This window comes from Nerophis ophidion, linkage group LG05, assembly GCF_033978795.1.
Source record: "Nerophis ophidion isolate RoL-2023_Sa linkage group LG05, RoL_Noph_v1.0, whole genome shotgun sequence".
NCBI lineage: Eukaryota > Metazoa > Chordata > Actinopteri > Syngnathiformes > Syngnathidae > Nerophis > Nerophis ophidion.
In genome coordinates, this window is record NC_084615.1 from 32,177,264 (window position 1) to 32,203,915 (window position 26,652).

At 39.8% G+C, this 26,652-nt stretch overlaps 1 protein-coding gene across 6 annotated transcripts in view; it reads left to right on the forward strand.

Moving 5' to 3' along the window:
• The window catches only part of stxbp5a (syntaxin binding protein 5a (tomosyn)), a 285,142-nt gene that overhangs the window by 152,874 nt on the left and 105,616 nt on the right, over nt 1-26,652 (forward strand). For all 6 annotated transcript variants that reach the window (XM_061900584.1, XM_061900583.1, XM_061900587.1 and 3 more), the window contains exon 5: nt 7,172-7,306. In XM_061900584.1, coding sequence (XP_061756568.1) covers nt 7,172-7,306 — 135 coding nt within the window. The remainder of the gene's footprint in view (nt 1-7,171; nt 7,307-26,652) is intronic.

Sequence of the window (26,652 nt, forward strand, 5' to 3'; positions counted from 1 at the left end):
AAAGACAAAATGTATCAAGTCTTATAAATTGACTATACAAGCAAATTGTCAGAAGCCTCCAGAAGAGGTGCAGCAGCTTGAGAAAAATGGAGTGAGTAAAATATTAAGCTATTATATTAGTTTCTTGTCAAAAAAAGGCAGAATGGATATTTTTTTATTGAAATAAAAGGAAACTGTCGGAAGTTTCAGGAGAGATTGAAAAAAAAAAAGTTACGTTTAGAAACGACAATGTATTACCAAAATCAACACATACTGTAACTTTGTGGTAGGTGCAGCAGCTTGGCAATAATAAAGAAAAGTGAGATTTAACTACACATTGCCAAAAATAAGCATGACAGATGTTGCCAGTTTTGAGAAAAAGAAAAAAAAACATGAGCAAACTTCAGTGACATTATGCCCATGTGCCAGCGCGATTCACATGAGCGGCAGTTTGAGTAGATTATTAGAAAACCCAGACTTAAACTAACTTTAGCTATGTTTTAACGGCACAATTAGTAGTGCAGTACTGTAGCTTGAACAACTCAAAGAAAATTGCTAACCTTAACTACTGTTTTCTAAGAAGCTATTTTTTAAAATGTATGGCCAGTTGCTGCCATTCAAAGTGCACATTTTCATATGGCTATGCTGCTCACAGCCACAATCAATCAATCAATCAATCAATCAAAGTTTATTTATATAGCCCTTAATCACAAGTGTCTCAAAGGGCTGAACAAGCCACAACGACATCCTCGGCTCAGATCCCACATCAGAGCAAGAAAAAAACTCAACTCAATGAGATACAATGAGAAACCTTGGAGGGGACCGCAGATGTGGGGGACAACCCCCTCACCCCCTGGGCGATCGGTGCAATGGACGTCGAGTGGATCTCGTTCGTAGTGTGAGAGTCCAGGCCATAGTGGGGCCCGCAGGTGATCATCTTGAGTGGAGACAAGTCAGCAGTGCAGAATTTTTTTGGATACTTTTCGGTACTTTTCGATACTTTTATAAGTAAAGGGAACCACAAAAAATTGCATTATTGGCTTTATTTTAACAAAGAATCTTACGTTACATTAAAGGCCTACTGAAACCCACTACTACCAACCACCCAGTCTGATAGTTTATATATCAATGATGAAATATTAACATTGCAACACATGCCAATACGGCTGGTTTATTTTACTAAATTACAATTTTAAATTTCCCGCGGAGTTTCTTGTTGAAAACGTCCCGGAATGATGACGCGTGAGCGTGACGTTACGGACTGTCAGGAAATATTAGTGCAGCACCATTTGCGGCTAAAAGTCGTCTCTTTTCATCGCGCAATTAAACAGTATTCTGCACATCTATGTTGCTGAATCCTTTGCAATTTGTCCAATTAATAATGGAGAAGTCAAAGTAGAAAGATGGAGGTGGGAAGCTTTAGCCTTTAGCCACACAAACACACGGTGTTTCCTTGTTTAAAATTCCCGGAGGTGAAGCTTTACTATGGACCAGAGCGGTCAAGCGAACATGGATCCCGACCACTTGTCAACCGGCAGGTTTCGGTGAGAAAATTGTGGTAAAAAGTCGCCTCTTACCGGAGATCAGCTGAGCTTGCGCCGTCCATGCAGCTGCCGTCGACTTCCCTCAGAGACTGGCCTCAAGACACCCGTGGACACACCCCTCCGACTATCAGGTAATATTAAACTCACTAAAACACTAGCAACACAATAGAAAGATAAGGGATTTCCCAGAATTATCCTAGTAAATGTGTCTAAAAACATCTGAATCCGTCCCAATGCGATCGCCTTTTTTTTTTTTTAACTTTATTTTATTTATTTTTTTTTTCTAGTCCTTCGCTATCAATATCATCATCCACAAATCTTTCATCTTCGCTCAAATTAATGGGGAAATTGTCGTTTTCTCGGTCCGAATAGCTCTTGCTGGTGGAGGCTCCCATTAAAAACAATGTGAGGACATGAGGAGCCCTCACCCTTGTGATGTCATCGTCCGCGACTTCCGGTAAAGGCAAGGCTTTTTTATTAGCACCAAAAGTTGAGAACTTTATCGTCGATGTTCTCTACTAAATCATTTCAGCAAAAATATGGCAATATCGCGACATGATCAGGTACGACACATAGAATGGACCTGCTATCCCCGTTTGAATAAGAAAATCTCATTTCAGTAGGCCTTTAAACATATGTTTCTTATTGAAAGTTTGTCCTTAAATAAAATAGTGAACATTCAAGACAACTTGTAATGTATTAGTAAGGAAGCAAACAAAGGCTCCTAATTTAGTCGGCTGACATATGCAGTAACATATTGTGTCATTTTTCATTCTATTATTTTGTCAAAATTATGAAGGACAAGTGGTAGTAAACATCTCGTCTGCTCGTAAACCAGCAATGTCATGATGTACGAAGAGGGGGGATACGGGGAATGGGGGACCGGTAATTTTCAGAGGCGGTGTAGTAACAAATATAATTCATTGGTATTGCGGTAAATGGGGTATACTTGTATAGCGCTTTTCTATCTTCAAGATACTCAAAGCGCTTTGACACTATTTCCACATTCACCCATTCACACACACATTCACACACTGATGGTGGGAGCTGCCATGCAAGGCCCTAACCACGACCCATAGGGAGCAAGGGTGAATTGTCTTGCTCAAGGACACAACGGACGTGACGAGGTTGGTAGAAGGTGGGGATTGAACAAGGACCACTCTCCCAACTGCGCCACGCCGTCCCAGAGAGACGTCCCCAACTGATGCACAGATGAGTGGTCCACCCCGGGTCCCGACATTGAACAGCTAACGCTTCATCTGTGGTCACCTAATAACCTCTCCACGCAGGAGAGGAGAGCAGAGCAAAAAAGAGACAGCAGATCAACTGGTCTAAAAGGGGGGTCTATTTAAAGGCTAGCGTATACAAATGAGTTTTAAGCACTATGTAATTTACTGCTTCGTAATGTTTCAGAGGCTGCTATGATCTGCTGTGATTTTTGGCTGATGACTGCCACATTTATTTCAGGGAAGGAAAATTCCTAATTACAATAACAAAGAAGATCTTGTTGGTACATCAGAAGGTCAGTTTGGTACATTTAGGATCAAACTAGCCAAACTGCTGACTACTAACTCAATAACCAAGCCCGTCACCCGGTGTGTTGTGGTGCTCCACGGAGGATCATTCATCAAACAAAGCTGTGCGTTTAGGAAATGAGGACTCTGTCCACAATTAACGCGCAATATTCGCAAATTTGTGTGGCAGGCATTGGTCATCCCCAACTTTTGGCCTTCCGCCTCCAAGCTGCCAACTGCCAGCATTTGTGTGTGTGTGTGTGTGTGTGTGTGTGTGTGTGTGTGTGTGTGTGTATCCGTGCGTGTGTGCGTGTGTGCGTGTGTGCGTGCGTGCGTGCGTGCGTGCGTGTGTGTGTGTGTATCCGTGCGTGTGTGTGTGTGTGTGTGTGTGTGTGTGTGTGTGTGCGTCCGTGCGTGTGTTAGTCGTGACCACTGCGTGCTAGATATTTCAGCAGACCTGCGGCCATTACGGCAGGTGTGAACACACTGACACAAAACGATCACAGGCACTGACGCAAACACCCAAAAAATGACACGAACGCTTTCCAACTGCAAAGTTCTGTATTTATCTTCTTCTGGCTTCCTCTCCTCGCTTCTCCGTCAATTAGGATGTGTGCTCATCTTTCATTCATTGACCTAAAAATGCCACCATAAATGACTCACTGATCCGTCAGGATAAGTCAAGTTGAAATGCTCAAACAACTTAATACACTCGACAAAATACCCTCCGTAAAGTTAGGGAAGTTACAATTATATGTTTGTAAAATATTGTGAAAAGACATGGCCACCACCAAGAAAATCCTCTTAATGTCATGATCTGTCGCATCAGTCATGCCTTATATTGAGTTTGTGTTTTCCTGGGTTTAGTGTTTTAGTTCCGGTTTAGCGCTCATATTCACTTTTGAGCGTCTTCTCCTCGCAGCTGATTTCATTATGTATTTAAGTTGTGGATACGTCTCCCGCTGCACGTTTTCACCCGAGAGTTTTTGCTGTTCTCCAGCATTCTGTTTTGTTTATACTAGTGTTGTTCCGATACCAATATTTTGGTACCAGTACCAACCTTTTTTCGATACTTTTCGGTACTTTTCGATACTTTTCTAAGTAAAGTGGACCACAAAAAAATGCATTATTGGCTTTATTTTAACAAAGAACCTTAGGGTACATTAAACATATGTTTCTTATTGCAAGTTTGTCTTTAAATAAAATAGTGAAAATACAAGAAAACTTGTCTTTTAGTAGTAAGCAAGCAAACAAAGGCTCCTAATTTAATCGGATGACATATGCAGTAACATATTGTGTCATTTTCCATTCGATTATTTTGTCAAAATTATGAAGGACAAGTGGTAGAAAAGTGAAGTGAAGTGAAATGAATTATATTTATATAGCGTTTTTTCTCTAGTGACTCAAAGCGCTTTACATAGTGAAACCCAATATCTAAGTTACATTTAAACCAGTGTGGGTGGCACTGGGAGCAGGTGGATAAAGTGTCTTGCTCAAGGACACAACGGCAGTGACTAGGATGGCGAAAGCGGGGATCGAACCTGCAACCCTCAAGTTGCTGGCACAGCCGCTCTACCAACCGAGCTATACCGCCCCACATGCTCGTCTGCTCGTAAACCAGCAATGTCATGACGTGACGAAGACGGGGGCGCAGGGGATGGGTGACCGGTATTTTTCAGAGGCAGTATAGTACCGAATATGATTCATTAGTATCGCGGTACTGTACTAATAACGGTATACCGTACAATCCTAATTTATACCTTGATCCGTTTCGTTTCCTTTTGCATAGCCTTCCCTATGTTTTGGTGCCTTTCCTAGCGGCGCTCTTCTTTTGTTTATTGGAGCCTTTAAATACAATTTACCTTCACATTGCCTCCTCAGCTTTTGTCCATATTGGGAACGTACCAAATTATCGCCAACATGCAACCCGAGCGTCTAATTGTCCATAAATGATTGACCATTTGTCTAATTAGTATTAAACTTTGAGAATGTCTGTATTACATATACCACGGGTCGGCAACCCAAAATGTTGAAATAGCCATATCGGACCACAAATACAAAAAAGTAATCCATCTGGAGCCGCAAAAAAATTTAAATATTAAGTGTTATAATGATGGCAGCACATGATGTAAGTGGCTAATTAGCTATATTAGCCTACAATCAAAATGACTGTATCGCAGGCTGCAGCAAATCTTCGTTGACAGAAATGTAATATTTATTCTACACACTTTTTGCAACATTACAAAACATTAATAAGACTTCTTTTCTATATTATACACCCCGCTTGCAGCAAATCCCCCCACGCCCCCACCCCCCATGTGGTGGTAAGGTGGGTGGGGTTGGGGGCGCGGGGGTGTAAAATATTGTCAGGATTGACATGGGTGCAAAGGATTCTGGGTATTTGTTGAGTTGCGTTTATGTGGTGTTACTGTGAGGATGTTCTCCCGAAGTGTGTTTGTCATTCTAGTTTGGTGTGGGTTCACAGTGTGGAGCATATTAGTAAGAGTGTTAAAATTGTTTATATCACAACATTCAGTGTTCTCTTTATCACCCAGTATGCCTTTCAATCTTGTACATGTGTTTGCGGAAGCTGCATACAACATGTTGCTGGACTGGCAAACGGTTCGCACATGATGTAGGGCGTCAAAGGCAATGGCTTCACAGCACGCCCTTTTTCTCGTTATCTGGATGAGCACCATCGGATATTCGCGAGAACGTTAGCGGCTCCCATTGCCTTCTTTACTTTGTGACACGGATCAAACTAGCTCTTTTAGTGGTAAAGGTCGCCGACTCTATATATATAACAACGGGCGGGTGGTGGGCGGGCGGTTGCGGTTCTGATAAAATATTGGTTCGGGTGGATGGCGGGTGGATGACGACTTCAGTGATGCGGTTGCTGATGATATAATTGCCTATCCACGCATCTCTAATGGACGCCCCTGCTTATTTCAGCAAGACAATGCCAAGCCACGTGTTACAACAGCATGACTTCATAGTAAAAGAGTGCAGGTACTAGATTGGCCTGCTTGTAGAAAATGTGTGGCGCAATATGAAGCCTAAAATACCACAACTGAGACCCCGGACTATTGAACAACTTAATCCGTACATCAAGCAAGAATGGGAAAGAATTCCACCTGAAACGCTTCTAAAATTGGTCTCCTCAGTTCCCAAACATTTAGTGAGTGTTAAAAAGAAATGCCATGTAACACAGTGGTAAAAATGCCCCTGTGACAACTTTTTTGCAATGTGTTGCCGCCATTACATTCTAAGTTAATGATTATTTGCAAAAATAAATGAAGTGTCTCAGTTCGAACATTACGTATCTTGTCTTTGCAGTCTATTAAATCTAATATAAGCTGACAAAGATTTGCAAATCGTTACATTCTGTTTTTATTGACAAATTACACACCGTTCCAACTACACTGGTTTTGGGTTTTGTAAATTTTGCCATTAATAGATATTTTATCTATCACTTGTTCCTAAATGCTGGTACGGTGTGTGAATTCTTAAATGTGAGCATTGATGACGTTATGATTTCTGTGTTGAGTGAAGTATTCCATGTTAGTTTTGATGCTATCCATGTGGAACGAACCATTTTGTATTTTTCTTAGAATGGGTTGCCAGTTAGACATCCTTCATTTGATTCAAGCAGTCTTATTCTTGAACTTGCAGGGCTATAATAGTTTTGTAATAAAATGTGGTACGTTGTTTTGTTTTTTTTAAACAATTTATATATTTAAATGCTCGGAATAAACGTACAACTTTACAAAAACCCAGGGATCCCCTGTGCTTAGGTTTTGGCCCCAGGACCCCCACTTCTAAGACTGTAAGTGTGGCTCCAGATAAAAAAGGGATAACTGCAGGGGCAATATAACCTTGAGATATGAAGCTATCCAGATGACCAAGGTGCCACATTATTATTCCTGTGACGGTCTGCATGTTGAATGGGAGGATGGATGAAAGAGCAAACGGATGAAGAAAGGCCTGGGAAGATGAATGCTTTATGAGTTCTCATTAGACTTCTAAAAGTCTGGGAACAGGAGGATTATGGGTCACCAGTAAAAGATCTTTTTAGTCCTTTGCGTCTTAGCTCTAACCTCTGCATTCTTGTGTGTTTTTCTTTTTGCTCGGCAGGATAACCTTCTGCCACCTACCCTTCCAGAGTAAATGGCTGTACATCGGCACGGAACGGGGCAACGTCCACATCGTCAACGTGGAGTCCTTTATGCTCTCAGGCTATGTCATCATGTGGAATAAAGCCATTGAACTGTGAGTGTCTTCAGATTTTGCCCGATTTTAGGGTTTAGATCGATGCCTTGAACTTGGCGGGAGTCAAAGTCATTGCAACATACCGGCCTATTGACTGTCCTAAGTGCTGTGAGGGATGCTGCATAGTCACTATTTCGCATTTCTTATTAATGGGAATGTTTCGACTAGGGTTCTCTGCTGCCGATTCCGATACGAATCATCCATGAGTAAGATTGGTCAATACGAACACCGATCACTGATGTATTAACTGTACATTATTTACTTTACTCATGGTAAATGCTATTGTTGGACAAACAATATCAACACAATATTTAAACTGGTTCTTTATTCTCTTTCATTAAATACATTTGTTTTCTCACTAAATGTAATAGATTTGTCACGATGGGGGGGTCGCAGCTTCCTTTGGGGTCGTTCTCCCAGGAAGGCAGACTGACTACTCTGGACATGGCGTTTAGGTAAAAACATGATTTAATAGTGACTAAAAAAAGGTACAAACAAAAAGGCGCACACGGCAAAAACACAACTTGACGAAGGAAACCTTTCTAACACTAAGACTAAACTTGTACATGAAACTAAAAGCACTTACTGTGGCTTGACAATAGCAGTATGGACTTTGGCATGAAAAGCTAGCATGGACAGAGCATGAAAAAAACACAATGACGCCAGGCCGACCAACAGAAAATGACAGGCTTAAATAGTGATTTGGTGATTGAAAACAGGTGCGTGAGTTCAAATGAATCAGGTGCGTGAGTCGTGAGGACAGGTGAACTGATTCGCAACCACGCCAACAAAACAAGGGAATGAAAAAAAACAGGAACTTAAGAGTCCAAAGGTCAAACAGCACATGGCCAAACAGAAACATGATCAACAGACATGACAATTTTTTTTAAATTTTGACAGAAAAAATATATTTACTGCTTGAAATTGCATACCTTTAAACTTTAATAATACGCAATATTGCAACAAATATTACAGTGTATTATCATACTTTCCAAACATGTTTTGTCTAAGTAAAAATAAAAAAACATTTTAACTTTACTGCATATTACCCATCAAATTAATAACAATTACAATACATTTTATGTTTGTCTTTACAGTATATTACTGTAAATTGAAAGAAAAATATACTACTGTTATTTGCATTTAAATTCTGTTGACTGAGCTGCCAGTTTTTGACTGTAAAATCTGCGGTTGGAGTTTTTAACGGTGTATTACTGTAACTGGAAAGACGGTACATTTGTTTTTACGGTAGAAAAACTGGCAGTTAAGTAATAAAAACAAGAACTCATACTATTTTTCCATTACTAATATAATGTTGTAAAAATAAATGTAAATTTATCACACAAATTTTGGCAACTAAGCTGCCAGCTTTTTCTGCACTAAACACTGGTACGGTATTTCCATTTACCGTAAAATGTTGAAAAAAAAAAAAAAAAAAAAATATTTTACAGTAGAATTTTGTAAATGTAAACTTTTTACTGTAAAATTGACAGTGTACTATAAACAATTTGTATAGTTAATAATGAAATCCATAAAAATTCATACATTCACTGTTCCAAACGGACCTCTGACGGCAGCCATAACTGCCATGTGGCCCTCAATAAAAAAACAGTTTGCCATCTCTGCTTTATGGAGACCCATAATAATCTGCCATAGGTAATCGGCATTTGTGAACAAAAGGCTTAGTCGGCAATGGCGATCACATAATTTTGTTAAGTGCTCAAAAAGTGAGTATATCATTTACTGGTACAGTATCAGACTTTCCACCTTCAATGGATTTGTCAGCTTGACAGCCTCCATGTTATTTCCCTGCTGTTGAGACTTCAATTATTCACCGGAGCGTTTTGCTTCACACGTCCCCCCCTCCTGTGCGAGTGTGTGTGCACCAAGAGGGAATTGCAGAGGAGGGTTGGAACAGGTGTCCACCAAGATCAGTGTACGGTACACGCAGACATTGCCTAGACTGAGCTGCGGGGGAGAAGAGCTGAGAGTGAGCGGTGGCAGCGTGGGGGAGAGACGTGCATTGCTGTGTGCTGCTGATGGAGAAGCTTTGCCATTGTAGCAAAGGAAAGACAGATAGAGGATAGATAGGACACATAGAAAGGTAGATATGAGTTTTAAGGGGACTCGTTACCGTATTTTTCCGGCTATATAGCGCAGTGGTAATAAGCCGCACCGACCAATTTTTAGAAGAAAACATTGTGTTTGACATAACTCAGCCACATATACTATATCAGTACAAAATATTGTGTCGATTAAAGTACCAATGATTGTCACACACACACTGGGTATGGCGAAATTATTCTCTGCATTTGACCCATCACCCTTGATCACCCCCTGGAAGGTGAGGGGAGCAGCGGTGGCCGCACCCGGGAATCATTTTTGGTGATTTAACCCCCAATTCCAACCTTTGATGCTGAGTGCCAAGCAAGGAGGTAATGGGCCCCATTTTTATAGTCTTTGGTATGACTCGGCTGGGGTTTGAACTCACAACCTACCGATCTCAGGATGGACACTCTAACCACTAGGCCACTGAGTAGGTACTGGGCCACTGAGTAGGTACTAGGCCACTGAATAGGTACTGGGCCACTGAATAGGTACTAGGCCACTGAGTAGGTATTATTTTTATTATTATTTACGTACTTAATTGTTTCCTTACAATGCCTGTCACACGGCAGTAAAAGGGCTGACCAAACAAAACAGAAGTCATCGTCATGAACCCACTAGCTGTGAAAGCTAGCTCTTAAATTAGCTGCACAGACTCAATAGGTCTACTGTGATGATTTGGTGAATTTACAAAAACTGAAACAATACAAAAAGAATGCCATTGTAAGTTAATAATACTAACACAGACACTTGTAAATGTGTTAGCATATTCACTAATGCTAACTAATGCATTATGATAGCACGTACAAATGTGTATTAAAACACTCCTGCATACACCTCACAGGGGACGGTTTAGTAAGTATGAATTGTTTTAGTTATATTGTGAAATTTACAAATGTTGTTAGGTGATGAATGAAGAATCCTTTCGAGCAGAAACGCTTTTGACGGTTATACTTTCGGCTCAAGGCACAAAACAGGAAGTACTTGCAGCGGGTCAACTCGTCTACAAGATGGTGCCATAGCACAAACGATATTACACCTTTTCAGTGTCTCTGTCTATGTATTATGAAAACTGTTAGTTAAATACAAAGCACTATAGCCTTCAGCAAAGATTAATAAATTAGGGTTCAAACCGTTGGAAAAAAGTAGCAGCTTAATGTCCGTAAAATATGGTCTACAAAAAAGTATTTCCCATTTTTGGAATGATGGATTTGTGTCATTACTATTACAATGGAATATTCATATAGTTGAAGTAAATTAGATGGGTTTCTCTTCACATACGTGTCCATTCATGTATACACTTAGGGCTGACATATGCGTTGATTTGACCACGGACCCTTTAAAGGGTAACATTTTCAGAAGGGTTAAAACCGATAAAAATCAGTTCCCAGTGGCTTATTTTATTTTTCAAAGTTTTTTTCTAAATTTTACCCATCATGGAATATCCCGAAAAAAGGCTTTAAAGTGCCTGATTTTCGCTATCTGTAAATCCACCCGTCCATTTTCCTGTGACGTCACTGCATGACGCCAATACAAACAAACATGGCAGATAGAACAGAAAGATATAGCGACATTAGTTCGGATTCAGACTCGTATTTCAGCGCCTTAAGCGATTCAACAGATTACGCATGTATTGAAACAGATGGTTAGAGTGTGGAGGCAGATAGCGAAAACAAAATTGAAGAAGAAACTGAAGCTATTGAGCCATATCACGGACAAAGGGAACGACGACGAATTCGGCGATCGCCTTCTAACCAACGATTGCATCTTTTGACCACCGGAGCAACTTAAATCAGTCGATTGGTATGTGTTTGTTTGGCATTAAATGTTGGTGGAGGGAAAGGCTGGATGCAAATATAGCTGCAAATGTACATACAGCTAGCCTAAATAGCATGTTAGCATCGATTAGCTGGCAGTCATGCCGTGACCAAATATGTCTGATTAGCACATAAGTCAACAACATAAACAAAACTCACCTTTGTGATTTCGTTGACTTTATCGTTGGAAATGCATCTGCTTTGAGTGTCGCAGGATATCCACACATCTCTATCGTGGCATCCCTATCGTCGGAAAAATGTGCAGAACAAATGAGGGACTTTCGCATCTTTTGACACTGGTGAAACTTGAATCCGTTGATTGGTATGTTTGTTTGGCATTAAATGTGGGTGGAGGGAAAGGCTGGATGCAAATATAGCTACAAATGAGGCATAATGATGCAATATGTATATACAGCTAGCCTAAATAGAATGTTAACATCGATTAGCATGCCGTGCTAATCGATGCACACTCCACGTAAGTCAACTTGAATCCATCCCTGTTAGTGTTGTTACACCCTCCGACAACACACCGATGAGTCATGATGTCTCCAAGGTACGGAAAAAACGGAAAATAACAGAGCTGATTTGACTTGGTGTGTGTAATGTGTTTGAGAAAATGTCGGATTGCTTCCTGTTGTAACGTCACGGGTGAAAGGTCATCGCTCTGACAGCGAACAATTGAAAGCCAAATTTATCCTTTTAGAGTTCGGAAATCGGTTGAAAAAACGTATGGTCTTTTTTCTGCAATATCAAGGTATATATTGACGCTTACATAGGTCTGGTGATAATGTTACCCTTTAAAGAGCTTGTATGGTTAAAAAAAAAGTCATGATTAAAGTACATGATTAACGTGAGAATTTGTTGTGATTCATCACGAGTTAGCTCGTTAATTTTGCTGAAAATCTGTTCGTTCACATACACACCTGCGATAAACATCGGTGTGTCCCTTCCCATGCATGCATTAAGTGTAATGACATGGTCTCACCTGTCAGGCAGTCATGTGACCAAGGTGGGGGGATTACTGTCTTCAAGGAGCTGCAGCACACAGAGTAATGGACACATTAGAAGTAAGCTTCCATTTACTGCCAAGCCTGTCTGGAGGGTCCAATGACACCTGTTATTGCTGTGACACCTCAGAGGCATGGACGGAGATGATGCAGTGTGACTTGAAGTGTTCTCTTAGGTGTAGCACCACAAAGTAGAATAAAATGTCCTTATACGCGGCCAAAAAAAGTGTAATGGGTCCTGTGCTTATCATACAATATGTGTTATATTAGGGTGGGAGAGGTGTGAGGATGAGGTGCTTCTTCCTCTCGTTCTTCCTCCATGTCTTTTTAACGATATCATTAGATGATGGTCACACTTGTTCTACATGAACTACGAAAGGATGCAATGAGACCCGTGACTGTATGTGTGTGTGTCTTTATATGTGTTGACTTGATTCACATGGATGGTCAGTGAGCACACAGAGTCGTGCGAAGGGACAGAAATGTTAAGCGCGGACCATGACGCATATTTCACAGGGACGCGATAGCTTTAGGCCTCCATTCTGTCCCCTTTCATTTGCTGCCGCTCCCCCACTCCTGACCCCCAAGCTAATGCAAATTAATTTTTCATGCTTTGACGTTTCCTGCTAGAACACCAGCGTGCATGTGCTGTGTAAGGCGGGCAACAGGCGGGAGTCAAGACTGGTATGGTCACTGCAATTAACATCTACAGTATGCAGTAAGGCCCACTGTATCAATACTTTAAAGGGGAACATTATCACCAGACCTACAGTATGTTGCAGAAAAACGTCCATGTATTTCTTTAACCGATTTCCGAACTCTAAATGGGTGAATTTTGGCAAATTAAACGCCTTTCTATTTATCGCTCTCGAAGCGATGACGTCAGAACGTGACGTCACCTAGGTAATAAAGCCGCCATTTTCTCAAACACATTACAAACACCGGCTCTTAGCTCTGTTATTTTCCGTTTTTTCGACTATTTTCTACAACCTTGGAGAAATCATTCCTCTTCGGTGTGTTGTCGGAGGGTGTAACAACACTAACAGGGAGGGATTCAAGTTGCACCATTGGCCCAAAGATGCGAAAGTGGCAAGAAATTGGAAAAAATGTGTTCAAAATACGAGGGTGTGGGGAAAGCCGACGAAATGGTCAGTCGTTTGTTCCGCACACTTTACTGACTAAAGCTATGCTACTACAGAGATGGCAAGATTGTGTGGATATCCTGCGACACTCAAAGCAGATGCATTTCCATAGATAAAGTAAAAAAAAAAAATCTGCCGCCAGAGCCCCATTGAATGTGCAGGAGTGTCTGCACATTTCACCAGCAATGCTAAGGCAGACATGACACAGAGATGTATGGATAACCTGCAGATGCATTTCCAACGATAAAGTCAACAAAATCACAAAGGTGAGTTTTGTTGATGTTGTTGACTTATGTGCTAATCAGACATATTTGGTCACGGCATGACTGCCAGCTAATCGATGCTAACATGCTATTTAGGCTAGCTGTATGTACATTTGAAGCTATATTTTCATCCAGCGTTTCCCTCCACCCACATTTAATGCCAAACAAACACTTACCAATCGACAGATTTAAGTTGATCCAGTGTTACAAAATGCGAAACTTCCAATCATTGGTCTGCACATTTTACCGGCGATGCTCAGGCAGACATGGCCGAATAGCGTTAGTAGCTATTCGCACAATAGCTTCAGTTTTTTTTTCAATTTTGTTTTCGCTATCTGCCTCCATACTCCAACCATCCGTTTCAATACATGCGTAATCTGTTGAATTGCTTAAGCCGCTGAAATCCGAGTCTGAATCCGAGTTAATGTCGCTATATCTTGCTGTGCTATCCGTATCAGCATCACTGGATGACGTCACAGGAAAATGGATGATGGCTTCACAGATTCGAAAATGAGGCACTTTAAAGCTTTTTTTAGGGATATTCTGGGATGGGTAAAATTTTGAAAAAAACTTAGAAAAATAAAATATGTCACTGGGAACTGATTTTTATTGGTTTTAACCCTTCTGAAATTGTGATAAGGTTCCCCTTTAACAACAACAATACGCTAACACACACAATATTTTTGTTATTGTGCTTGCATCACACTGAGAGATGTTTCTGGCACTGGTCATATTCTGTCTGTTCACATATGATGCCAACATTCGTCTGTCAATTCGCGTGCACATTTAATGTCGACATCTTTTTATCCATTCGCATGTCCATTTAACGCCAACATCCGTCTGTCAATTTGCATGCAAATGTGATGCCAACATCTGTTTATCCATTCACATGCATATTTAATGTCGACATCTGTTTATCCATTAGCATGCACATTTCGATTTGCATGAACATTTCATGTTGCTATCCGTCCGTCCATTCACATGCACATTCTATGCCAACATCTGCACCATTCACATGCACAACTAATGTCGACATCTGTCTATCTATTAGCATGCACATATAAAGCCAACATCCATTTGTCAATTTTTCAACATCTGTTTGTCCATTCCCATGCCCATTTAATGCCGACATCCGTTTGTCAATTTGCATGCACATTTTTAATGTTGACATCCATCTGTCCATTAGCATGCACATATAATGGCAACATCTGCACCATTCGCATGCACATTTAATGTTGACATCTTTCTAACCATTAGCATGCACACATAATGCCAACATCCGTTTGTCAATTCGCATGCACAATTAATGTTGACATCTGTCTGTCCATTTGCATGCCCATGTAATGCCAACATCCATCTGTCAATTCGCATGCACATTTGATGCCAACATCTGTTGATCCATTCACATGCATATTTAATTTTGTAATCTGTTTATCCATTAGCATGCACATGTAATGCCAACACCTGTTTTTCCATTTGAATGCACATCTACGTTGACATCTATCTTTCCAATAGCATGCATATTTAATGCCAACATCTGTTTGTCAATTTGCTTGCATATTTCATTTTGACATCCGTCTGTCCATTTGAATGCACATTCAAAGCAAACATCTGCACCATTCGCATGCACATTTAATGTCGACATCTGTCTATCTATTAGCATGCACATATAATGCCAACATCCATTTGTCAATTTTTCAACATCTGTTTGTCCATTCGTATGCCCATTTAATGCCAACATCCGTTTTTGAATTTGCATGCACATTTTTAATGTTGAAATCTGTCTGTTCATTTGCATGCACATGTAATGCCAACATCTGCGTATCTATTCGCATGCATATTTAATGTTGGCATCTGTTTATCCATTAGCATCCACATATAATGCCAACTTCTGTTTTTCCATTCGCATGCACAATTATTGTCGAGATCTGTTTGTCCATTAGCATGCCCATTTAATGCCAATATTTGTTTGTCAATCCCCTTGCACATTTAATGTTGACGTCCATCTGTCCCTTCTAATGCACATGTAATGTTGAAATCTGTCTGTTAAATTTGCATGCACATGTAATGCCAACATCTGTTTATCCATTCACATGCATATTTAATGTCGACATCTGTTTATCCATTAGCATGCACATTTCGATTTGCATGAACATTTCATGTTGATATCCGTCCGTCCATTCACATGCACATTCTATGCCAACATCTGCACCATTCACATGCACAACTAATGTCGACATCTGTCTATCTATTAGCATGCACATATAAAGCCAACATCCATTTGTCAATTTTTCAACATCTGTTTGTCCATTCCCATGCCCATTTAATGCCGACATCCGTTTGTCAATTTGCATGCATATTTTTAATGTTGACATCCATCTGTCCATTAGCATGCACATATAATGGCAACATCTGCACCATTCGCATGCACATTTAATATTGACATCTTTCTAACCATTAGCATGCACACATAATGCCAACATCCGTTTGTCAATTCGCATGCACAATTAATGTTGACATCTGTCTGTCCATTTGCATGCCCATGTAATGCCAACATCCATCTGTCAATTCGCATGCACATTTGATGCCAACATCTGTTGATCCATTAACATGCATATTTAATTTTGTAATCTGTTTATCCATTAGCATGCACATGTAATGCCAACACCTGTTTTTCCATTTGAATGCACATCTACGTTGACATCTATCTTTCCAATAGCATGCATATTTAATGCCAACAAAGACAAGATATTTGATATTCAAAATCATAATCTTTATTTTGTTTTTTATATTTGATGTTCAAAATCATAAACTTTATTTCATTTTTTTTTGCAAATAATAATTAACTTAGAATTTCACGGCTGCAACACGTGCCAAAGTAGTTGGGAAAGGGCATGTTCACCACTGTGTTACATCACCTTCCCTTTTAACAACACTCAATAAACATTTGGGAACTGAGGAAACTAATTGTTGAAGCTTTGAAAATGGAATTCTTTCCCATTCTTGTTTTATGTAGAGCTTCAGTCGTTCAACAGTCCAGGGTCTCCGCTGTCGTATTTTACGCTTCGTAATGCGCCACACATTTTCGATGGGAGACAGGTCTGGACTGCAGGTGGGCCAGGAAAGTACCCGCACTCTTTTTTTTACAAAGCCATGCTGTTGTAAAACGTGCTGAATGTGGCTTGGCGTTGTCTTGCTGAAATAAGCAGGGGCATCCATGAAAAAGATGGCTCTTAGATGGCAGCATATGTTGTTCCAAAACCTGAATGTACCTTTCAGCATTAATAGTGCCTTCACAGATGTGTAAGTTACCCATGCCTTGGGCACTAATGCACCCCCATACCATCACAGATGCTGGCTTTTGAACTTTGTGTCGATAACAGTCTGGATGGTCCGCTTCCCCTTTGGTCCGGATGACACAATGTCGAATATTTCCAAATACAATTTTAAATGTGGACTAGTCTGACCACAGAACACTTTTCCACTTTGCATCAGTCCATCTTAGATGATCTCGGGCCCAGAGAAGCCAGCAGTGTTTCTGGATGTTATTGATAAATTGCTTTCGCTTTGCATAGTAGAGCTTTAACTTGCACTTACATATGTAGCGATGAACTGTATTTAATGGCTGTGGTTTTCTGAAGTGTTCCTGAGCCCATGTGCTGATATTCTTTAGAGTTCGATGTCGGTTTTTGATACAGTGCCATCTGAGGGATCGAAGGTCACGGTCATTCAATGTTGGTTACCGGCCATGCCGCTTACGTTGAGTGATTTCTCCAGATTCTCTGTACCTTTTGATGATATTATGGGCCGTAGATGTTGAAATCCCTAAACTTCTTGCAATTGCACTTTGAGAAACATTGTTCTTAAAATGTTTGACTATTTGCTCACGCAGTTGTGGACAAAGGGGTGTACCTCACCCCATCCTTTCTTGTGAAAGACTAAGCATTTTTTGGGAAGATGTTTTTATACCCAATCATGGCACCCACCGGATCCCAATTAGCTTGCACACCTGTGGGATGTTCCAAATAAGTGTTTGATGAGCATTCCTCAACATGCACATATAATGCCAACATACATTTGTCAATTTTTCAACATCTTTTTGTCCATTCGCATGCCCATTTCATGCCAACATCCGTTTGTCAATTTGCATGCACATTTTTAATTTTGACATCCGTCTGTCCATTAACATGCACAGATAATGCCAACATCTGCACCATTCGCATGCATATTTAATGTTGACATCTTTCTATCCAATAGCATGCACACGTAATGCCAAAATCTGTTTGTCAATTCGCATGCACATTTAATGTTGACATCTGTTTATCCATTCGCATGCATATTTCATGTCGTCATCTGTTTAACCATTAGCATGCACGTATAAGGCCATCCTCCGTTTTCCATTCGCGTGCACAATTAATGTTGACATCTGTTTGTCCATTTGCATTGCTATTTAATGCCAACTTCCGTTTGTCAATACCCTTACACATTTAATGTTCACATCCATTCGTCCATTCGCATGCACATGTAATGCCAACATCTTTTGATCCATTTACATGCATATTTAATGTTGACATCTGTCTATCCATTAGCATGCACATACAATGCCAACATCTGTTTTTCCATTCGCATGCACATTTGAAGCCGAAATCTATCTGTCCATTAGCAGGCACAAAAATGCCAACCTCTGTTTATCCATTCGCATGCATATTTAATGTCGACATTTGTTTACCCATTAGCATGCCACATACTACAATGCCAACATCCGTTTTTCCATTTGCATGCACAATTAATGTTGACATCTGTCCGTCCTTTAGCATGCACATATAATGCCAACATCTGTTTATCTATTCACATGCAGACAAATGCAAACATCAGTCTATTCATTCATTCATCTACTGTATTCATTTTTTACCATGAATTGATTAACGTGGACCCCGACTTAAACAAGTTGAAAAACGTATTCGGGTGTTACCATTTAGTGATACATAGAAAGATAGATAGATAGTACTTTATTGATTCCTTCAGGAGAGTTCCTTCAGGAAAATAAAAATTCCAGCAGCAGTGTACAGAGTTGAGATCAATTTAAATAAAAGTAAAAAGTAAATAATGGGGGTTTAAATGGAAACAAAAAAGAGAAATATTACAATGAGAATAAAAACTAAAAAGCAACAATGGGAATAAAAATATAACAGTAAAATAAGAATATAACAAGACAAAGTAGGCAGTAGTGACCATGTTATGAAAACGTATTGCACTGTTATTGTTTTGTGGTCAATTGTACAGAATATTTACTGTACTGTGCATCTACTAATAAAAGTTTCAATCAATCAATCAATCAATCAATCAATCATTCAAATTTGCATGCATGCATGGTAACATCTGTCGTTCCATTTGCATACTTATGATGCAACTTCGGTCTTTTTGTCAGTTGGCATGCAGTGCACATTTACTGTCGACATATGTCTGTCCATTCACATGCCTATACAGTTACATCTGTCCTTCCATTTGTGTACTCATGATCAGGGTTTGTACAGGTGCTTAAAAACCTTGAAAATGCTTGGATTTTAATGTTGTGTTTTCAAGGTTTGAATATTTTTTTGGAATTTTGGGTGAAGTGCTTGGAAATGCTTGGAAATGTCTATCATATTTCTCTGCAGTCTGACTCAATAGACTAATTATAAAATGGGGAAAAATAAAACAAGTTTCCTTAAAAAGTAAAGCTACAGGCTTGATCTGTTTGCTTCGCACGAGCCCTTACATTTGGTTGTTGTCATGCCAGAGCCGTATATACAGCTCTTTGTCGCCCCCCAGAGGACAGTGGTGCATCGGTCCATCTTGTCGGGAGGTTGTCGTTTTAAAGTCCTACTGAAACCCACTACTACCGACCACGCAGTCTGATAGTTTATATATCAATGTTGAAATATTAACATTGCAACACATGTCAATATGGCCGGTTTAGTTTACTAAATTGCAATTTTAAATTTCCCGCGGAGTTTCTTGTTGAAAACGTCACGGGATAATGATGCGTGCGCGTTACGTCACGGACTGTCAGGAAATATTAGCGCAGCACCATTTGCGGCTAAAAGTCTTCTCTTCTTATCGCGCAATTAAACAGTATTCTGGACATCTGTGTTGCTGAATCTTTTGCAATTTGTTCAATTAATAATGGAGAAGTCAAAGTAGAAGGATGGAGGTGGGAAGCTTTAGCCTTCAGCCACACAAACACACGGTGGTTCCTTGTTTAAAATTACCGAAGGTGAATCTTTACTATGGATCAGAGCGGTCAAGCGAACATGGATCCCGACCACTTGTCAACCGTCAGGTTTCGGTGAGAAAATTGTGTTAAAAAGTCGCCTCTTACCGGAGATCTGTGGAGTTCACGCCGTCCTTGTATCTGCCGTGACTTCCCTCAGACACTGGCCTCAAGACACCCGTGGACACAACCATTCGACTATCAGGTACTATTTAACTCACTAAAACACTAGTGACACAATAGAAAGATAAGGGATTTCCCAGATTTATCCTAGTAAATGTGTCAAAAAACAACCGAATCTGTCCCGATGCAATCACCTTTTTTTTTACTTTATTTATTTATTTATTTTTTTTCTAGTCCTTCGCTATCAATATCATCATCCAAAAATCTTTCATCCTCGCTCAAATTAATGGGGAAATTGTCGTTTTCTCGGTCCGAATAGCTGTTGCTGCTGGAGGCTCCCATTATAAACAATGTGAGGACGTGAGGAGCCCTCACCCTTGTGACGTCATCGTCTGCGACTTCCTGTACAGGCAAGGCTTTTTTATCAGCACCAAAAGTTGTGAACTTTATCGTCGATGTTCTCTACTAAATCCTTTCAGCAAAAATATGGCAATATCGCGAAATGATCAAGTATGACACATAGAATGGACCTGCTATCCCCGTTTAAATAAGAAAATCTCATTTCAGTAGGCCTTTAATAAACATGATGTATACATGAATTATGATACAAACAAACAAGTAAACAATAATTAATGTTATTTCTTGTAAGGAATGATGTATACATAAATGATGATGATACAAACAAACAAGTAAACAACGTTTGCAAACACCAATGCCATTGAATAGTCCACAGATACATTGCTTCATTTTCTATGCCCCATTCAGTTAATGATAACTGCTGGTTCAATGTTAGGCTTAGGTTTTAGCAGATGTTCCGTATTTTTCCTACAGACAGCATTTGGTGACCTCAAACAACAAGGCAATGGATTGATTCACACTGGTGTTTGCCAAAAATTGATCTTGAAAGTCCTTAAAATGTGCTTGACTTTGGCCATGGAAAAGGTGTACAAACCCTGATGATGCCAACTCATGCACATATAGTGTCAACATGTGTCTGTCAATGTGCATGCAAATACAGTATAGTGCCAACATCTGTTCATCATACTATAAAATGTCCCGTCATATTAACATCTTTACAAACTGCTTAAATATGTCTCATAACCGTTACAGAGCTATTTAGGGATATAAAGAAGTCTATTTGCCTTCCTGCAATGTACATACAGTATGTATGTGCATTCACATACATACTGTATGCCAACATCTGTATGTAAAATCACATTTATATGTAAGGTGTTGTGTTTTAGCTCCGTGTTTCACATTTAAATGTGGCCACCTGCCACAAAAACAGGTAGCACAGCCTCACAGGAGGTCATACTCACCTGATGGATCAAAGAATAAATAAAAAGACATATACTGTAGTTGCAGGATTGATTGTTGTTGACTGTTAAGCAACTTTGACACTACACAGCAAAAACGGAAATCTAAGTAAGATTAAATATATCAAATAAGGGTGATATTTGCTCATTTTCTGTCTGATAAGATAATTCTTCTCACTAAGCAGATTTTATGTTTGAGTGTTTGACTTGTTTTAAGGGTTTTGGTCCTAAATTACCTCAGTAAGGGGCAGCACGGTGGAAAGGGGTTAATGTGTCTGCCTCACAATACTGCGTTCAATCCCGGGCTTGGGATCTTTCTGTGTGGAGTTTGCATGTTCTCCCCGTGACTGCGTGGGTTAGAGATACGCGGTTTGCGGTCTCATCCGCGGAGTCCGCGGGTAAACCGCGGGTCGGAGCGGTTTACATGACGAAAAATTTGATTTTAATTAGATTCGGGCGGGTGGCGGTTGAACCATCCGGAAATATTTGATATGCTTGGTTCTGGGATCGGTATCCTTTGCCATTTAAAGTGCCATTTAAGACCTGTGTCATAAAGCGATAACATTTTTGGGAATCTATATAGATGATAAATTAAATTGGAAACTATACATAAATATACTTAAGACAAAGATGGCAAAAAATATTGCTATGTTACATGAAATTAAAAACTCTGTGAATCAAAAGGCTCTTATCATGTTATATAATTCTTTCATACTCCCATATCTTAACTATTGTGTTGAAATCTGGGGAAACAATTACAAATCAAACATCAACTCTATATTTTTACTTCAAAAGAAAGCGATTAGAATTGTAACTTATGCGAATTATCATGACCATACCAATGCTCTGTTCATTAAATTAAAAACATTAAAACTGCACGATCTTGTTGACCTCAATACTACTATTGTGGCTTTTAAAGCTCATAACCACATGCTGCCTGGATGTTTACAAGTGAGATTTAAACCCAGAGAGAATCCCTATGACCTCAGAGGTTCAGCTTTCTTTCAGAAAGCAAAAATAAGAACAAGCTTAAAAAGTAGATGTGTTTCTGTTAGAGGAGTTCAACTGTGGAACAGCTTGGATGATTCCTTAAAATGTTCCAGTTCCATTCACACATTTAAAAAACACTTTAAGACCAATGTCTTGAAAAAATATATCACTCTTGAATTAACATTATAGTTAATACTATGATTAATGTTAATTAAAAATTAAACATGAGATATAAATAATAATAGAAGTACAATTGTTTGTATATATTGTATATATAATTAGTGCAAAGGTCTATATGTACACAGGGATATTTCACATGCCTGTACTGTGTATAAAATTGAACTACGTTCATGTTGTTTATGATGATGTTTATAATGTTGTTTATAATGTGTATTTATAATATGTTGTGCAAAGGACTTTTTATAACTTTCGGAAGTTTATTTTGTACTTGAATTTGTTTATAGGGTTAGGCGCAATAAGTGTTTAACTTCAGCCTAAACCCTTTCGGTCTGTAACATTTTTAATTTTCAATCTATGAATGTACAACTTTTTATTTTCAATCTATGAATGTACAACTGTTTTTTTTTGCTTTGTTGACCATTGACCGAAGAACAATAATAAACTTGAAACTTGAAACAATAAGAGACGCTATTATTCTCCTGAATGACTGTCGGTAGTCATCCAGATAATAAGTATTAGGGTGTGCTATGAAGCCATTGACTTTGTTGCCTACTACAACATGTACGATCTGCTTGTCAGTCCAGCATCATGTTGTGTGTGGCTTCCGCGGCAACACGCACACGACTGCAAGGCATACTGGGTGACACAGAGTACACTAATGGTTGTGATATAAACAATTTTAACACTCTTAGTAATATGCGCCACACTTTTAAGCCACACCAATTAAGAACGACAAACACATTTCGGGAGAACATCCTCACATTAACACAACATAAACGCAACACAACAAATACCCATAATCCGTTGTATTCGTGACACCCCTGAATATTCTATACACACCAAACCCCACCCCCCCCTCCTCGTGCGTCGGTAAGGTGGGCTGGGTTGGGGGCACAGGGGTGTGAAATATATTCAGTCCGTGTCATGAATACAAAGGATTATGGGTATTAGTTGTGTTGCGTTTATGTTGTGTTACTGTGAGGATGTTCTCCCGAAATGTGTTTGTCAATCCTGTATTGTGTGGCTTCATAGCGTGGCGCATATTAGTAAGTGTTAAAGTTGTTTATATCACAACCATCAGTGTACTCAATGTTGCTGGATTAACAATCGTTTCCTACATGTTGTTGAAGGTGTCAAAGGCAATGGCTTCACAGCACGCCCATATTCTTGCCATCAGGATGAATGCTATTGAAAAGTCGCGAGAACGTTAGCGGCTCCAATTGACTTCATTAACTCTGTGAAACAGGTTTAAATAGCTCTGTGAGTGGTAAAGGTGGCCAACCTCTGATGTAATTCAGCGGGCGGGTACGGTCCTGATAAAATTATGGTTCGGTTGGACGGCGGGTGGATGACGATTTTGGTGACGCGGATGCGGATGATATAATTGCCTATCCGCGCATCTCTAGCGTAGGTTCCCTCCGGGTACTCCGGCTTCCTCCCGCTTCCAAAGACATGCACCTGGGGATAGGTTGATTGGCAACACTAAATTGGCCCTAGTGTGTGAATGTGAGTGTGAATATTGTCTGTCCATACGTGTTGGCCCTGCGATAAGGTGGCGACTTGTCCACGTTGTACACTACCTTCCGCCCAATTGTAGCGGAAATAGGCACCAGCGCCCCCCGCGACCCCAAAGGGAATAAGCGGTAGGAAATGGATGGATGGATTATCTCAGTGAGATATTACAGTTTGTTGCTGAGATTTTATGAGCTTTATTGAGTAAAACATAATTGAAACTAGAATATCAACTGTTGCAAAACTGTGTCATCAACACTCACAAGTATAAAACTACGTTATTAAAGTAATAATTTCTTATTTCAAGCAAGAAAAAAAAAATCATGACTTGACATAATTGTCAGATGATCGCCAAATGGACTTTGCTGTTTTATTTTCAATGAAACATTAGAAAATATGTACTCATATACAGTTGTTATTAGTGAGAATATACTTATTTTAAGGTATTTTGGGGTTAATTGAGGTTAGTTCATTTTACTTGTTTTGGAAGGCAAATTTTCTTGTTTTATTAGCAGATAATTTTGCTTAGTTCAAAATTAATAGCCCTAATTTTGTTATTTTTTTCACTGACTTTTTGCAGTGTATATGATGAATTTAGAGTTTTTCAGGTGCTTGAGATGTGGCGGTAAATGTGTTTGTATTCAAATTGGGCAGTGCAGAGGCGTACTGAATTCCCAAGCTGCATTGTAAACAACACATTGGCAATTTATTGTCTGTATAGTTAACATAGAGCTGGGCGACGCGGCAAATTACTGCACGTCTTCACAGATGGAACCACTACAAAAACAATGCAGAATCCGCTCATTTCCATAATAGTATCACTACATAAACACACAGAGGCGACGCGAGGCCAGGTATTGTACATGTGTCGACCATGCAGCAAACAAGCTGTTAAAGCCATGTTGCCACAGTGATGCTGTCACGGTGACTTTTGCTGTCATTTCCCCCCGGCGACGCCAGATGTTCACAACTTCAATGTTGCACGTTGTGGTATCCTAAAATCACCTCTTTTTTTCTTTTTGTTTTTTACATACATCCTGCACATTTGAACGTTTATTTTGTGAATAATTGTGTTTCATTGCATAAATGTACTCACACAAAAGAGCTGTTTTTTTAATGAAGTGTGGCTGTTCCTATCACCCATTGACACACCATTGCTGTATGGTGCATGCAGGCTTTTATTTTTTTCTGTGCTTGAATACGCACACAATGTGTCACTATTTTTTATGACGAACTTAGAACACAGACGAGGGATTCCGGGCAGTAAATATTTATAACATGTCGGGTCCCATTTATAGGATCAATAAGGCAAGACACAAGTGCAATTAAGGCGCATCCAAGCCATTTAAATGGGATAAACAGGCTTAATGCATGTTGAGCATGTCTCAGTAAAGCATTATGCTAAATAAATCAAAATTAGCATTTTTTTTTTCTACCAGTGTAGTAACTGCAAACTTAAAACTCCCGAGGTACAGCGGCAAGTAGCATGCCATGCACAATCTTGTGTTTAAAGCCTCAGAGTGACATACACGTAGCTCTATTTAGACCTCAAATATGCATTTGTTTATTTCTCTTCCTTTGCTTTTTGTCCTTGGATTTGTGGATATTTTGGGTAAAAAATAATCAAGTTTTTGAAGGATAAGTCGTCACAAACCTCATAATAAGAGGCATCTTGTACAAAACCCAAAACAAGGGAAGTTGGCACGTTGTGTAAATGGTAAATAAAAACAGAAAACAATGATTTGCAAATCCTTTTCAACTTATATTCAATTGAATAGACTGCAAAGACAAGATATTTAATGTTCGAACTGAGAAATTGAATTTTTTTTGCAAATAATCATTAACTTTGAATTTTTTGGCAGAAAAACATTGCAAAAAGGTTGGCACAGGGGCATTTTTACCACTGTGTTACATGGCCTTTCATTTTAACAACCCTCAGTAAACGTTTGGGAACTGAGGAGATTAATTTTTTAAGCATTTGAGGTGGAATTCTTTCCCATTCTTGCTTGGTGTACAGCTTAAGTTGTTCAACAGTCTGGGGTCTCTGTTGTCGTATTTTACGCTTCATTATGCGCCACACATTTTCAATGTGAGACAGGTCTGGACTACAGGAACGCCAGTCTAGTACCCACACTATTTTACTATAAAGCCACGCTGTTGTATCACGTGGCTTGGCATTGTCTTGCTGAAATACGCAGGGGCGTCCATGAAAAAGAAATTGCTTGGATGGCAACATATGTTGCTCCAAAACCTATATGTACCTTTCAGCATTAATGGTGCCTTCACAGATGTGTAAGTTACCCATGCCTCGGGCACTGATACAGCCCCATACCATCACAGATGCTGGCTTTTCAACTTTGCGCCTATAACAATCCGGATGGTTATTTTCCTCTTTGGTCCGGCGGGCACAACGTCCACAGTTTCCAAAAACAATTCCATCCATCATCTTCCGCTTATCCGAGGTCGGGTCGCGGGGGCAGCAGCCTAAGCAGGGAAGCCCAGACTTCCCTATCTCCAGCCACTTCGTCTAGCTCTTCCCGGGGGATCCCGAGGCGTTTCCAGGCCAGCCGGGAGACATAGTCTTCCCAACGTGTCCTGGGTCTTCCCCGTGGCCTCCTACCAGCTGGACGTGCCCTA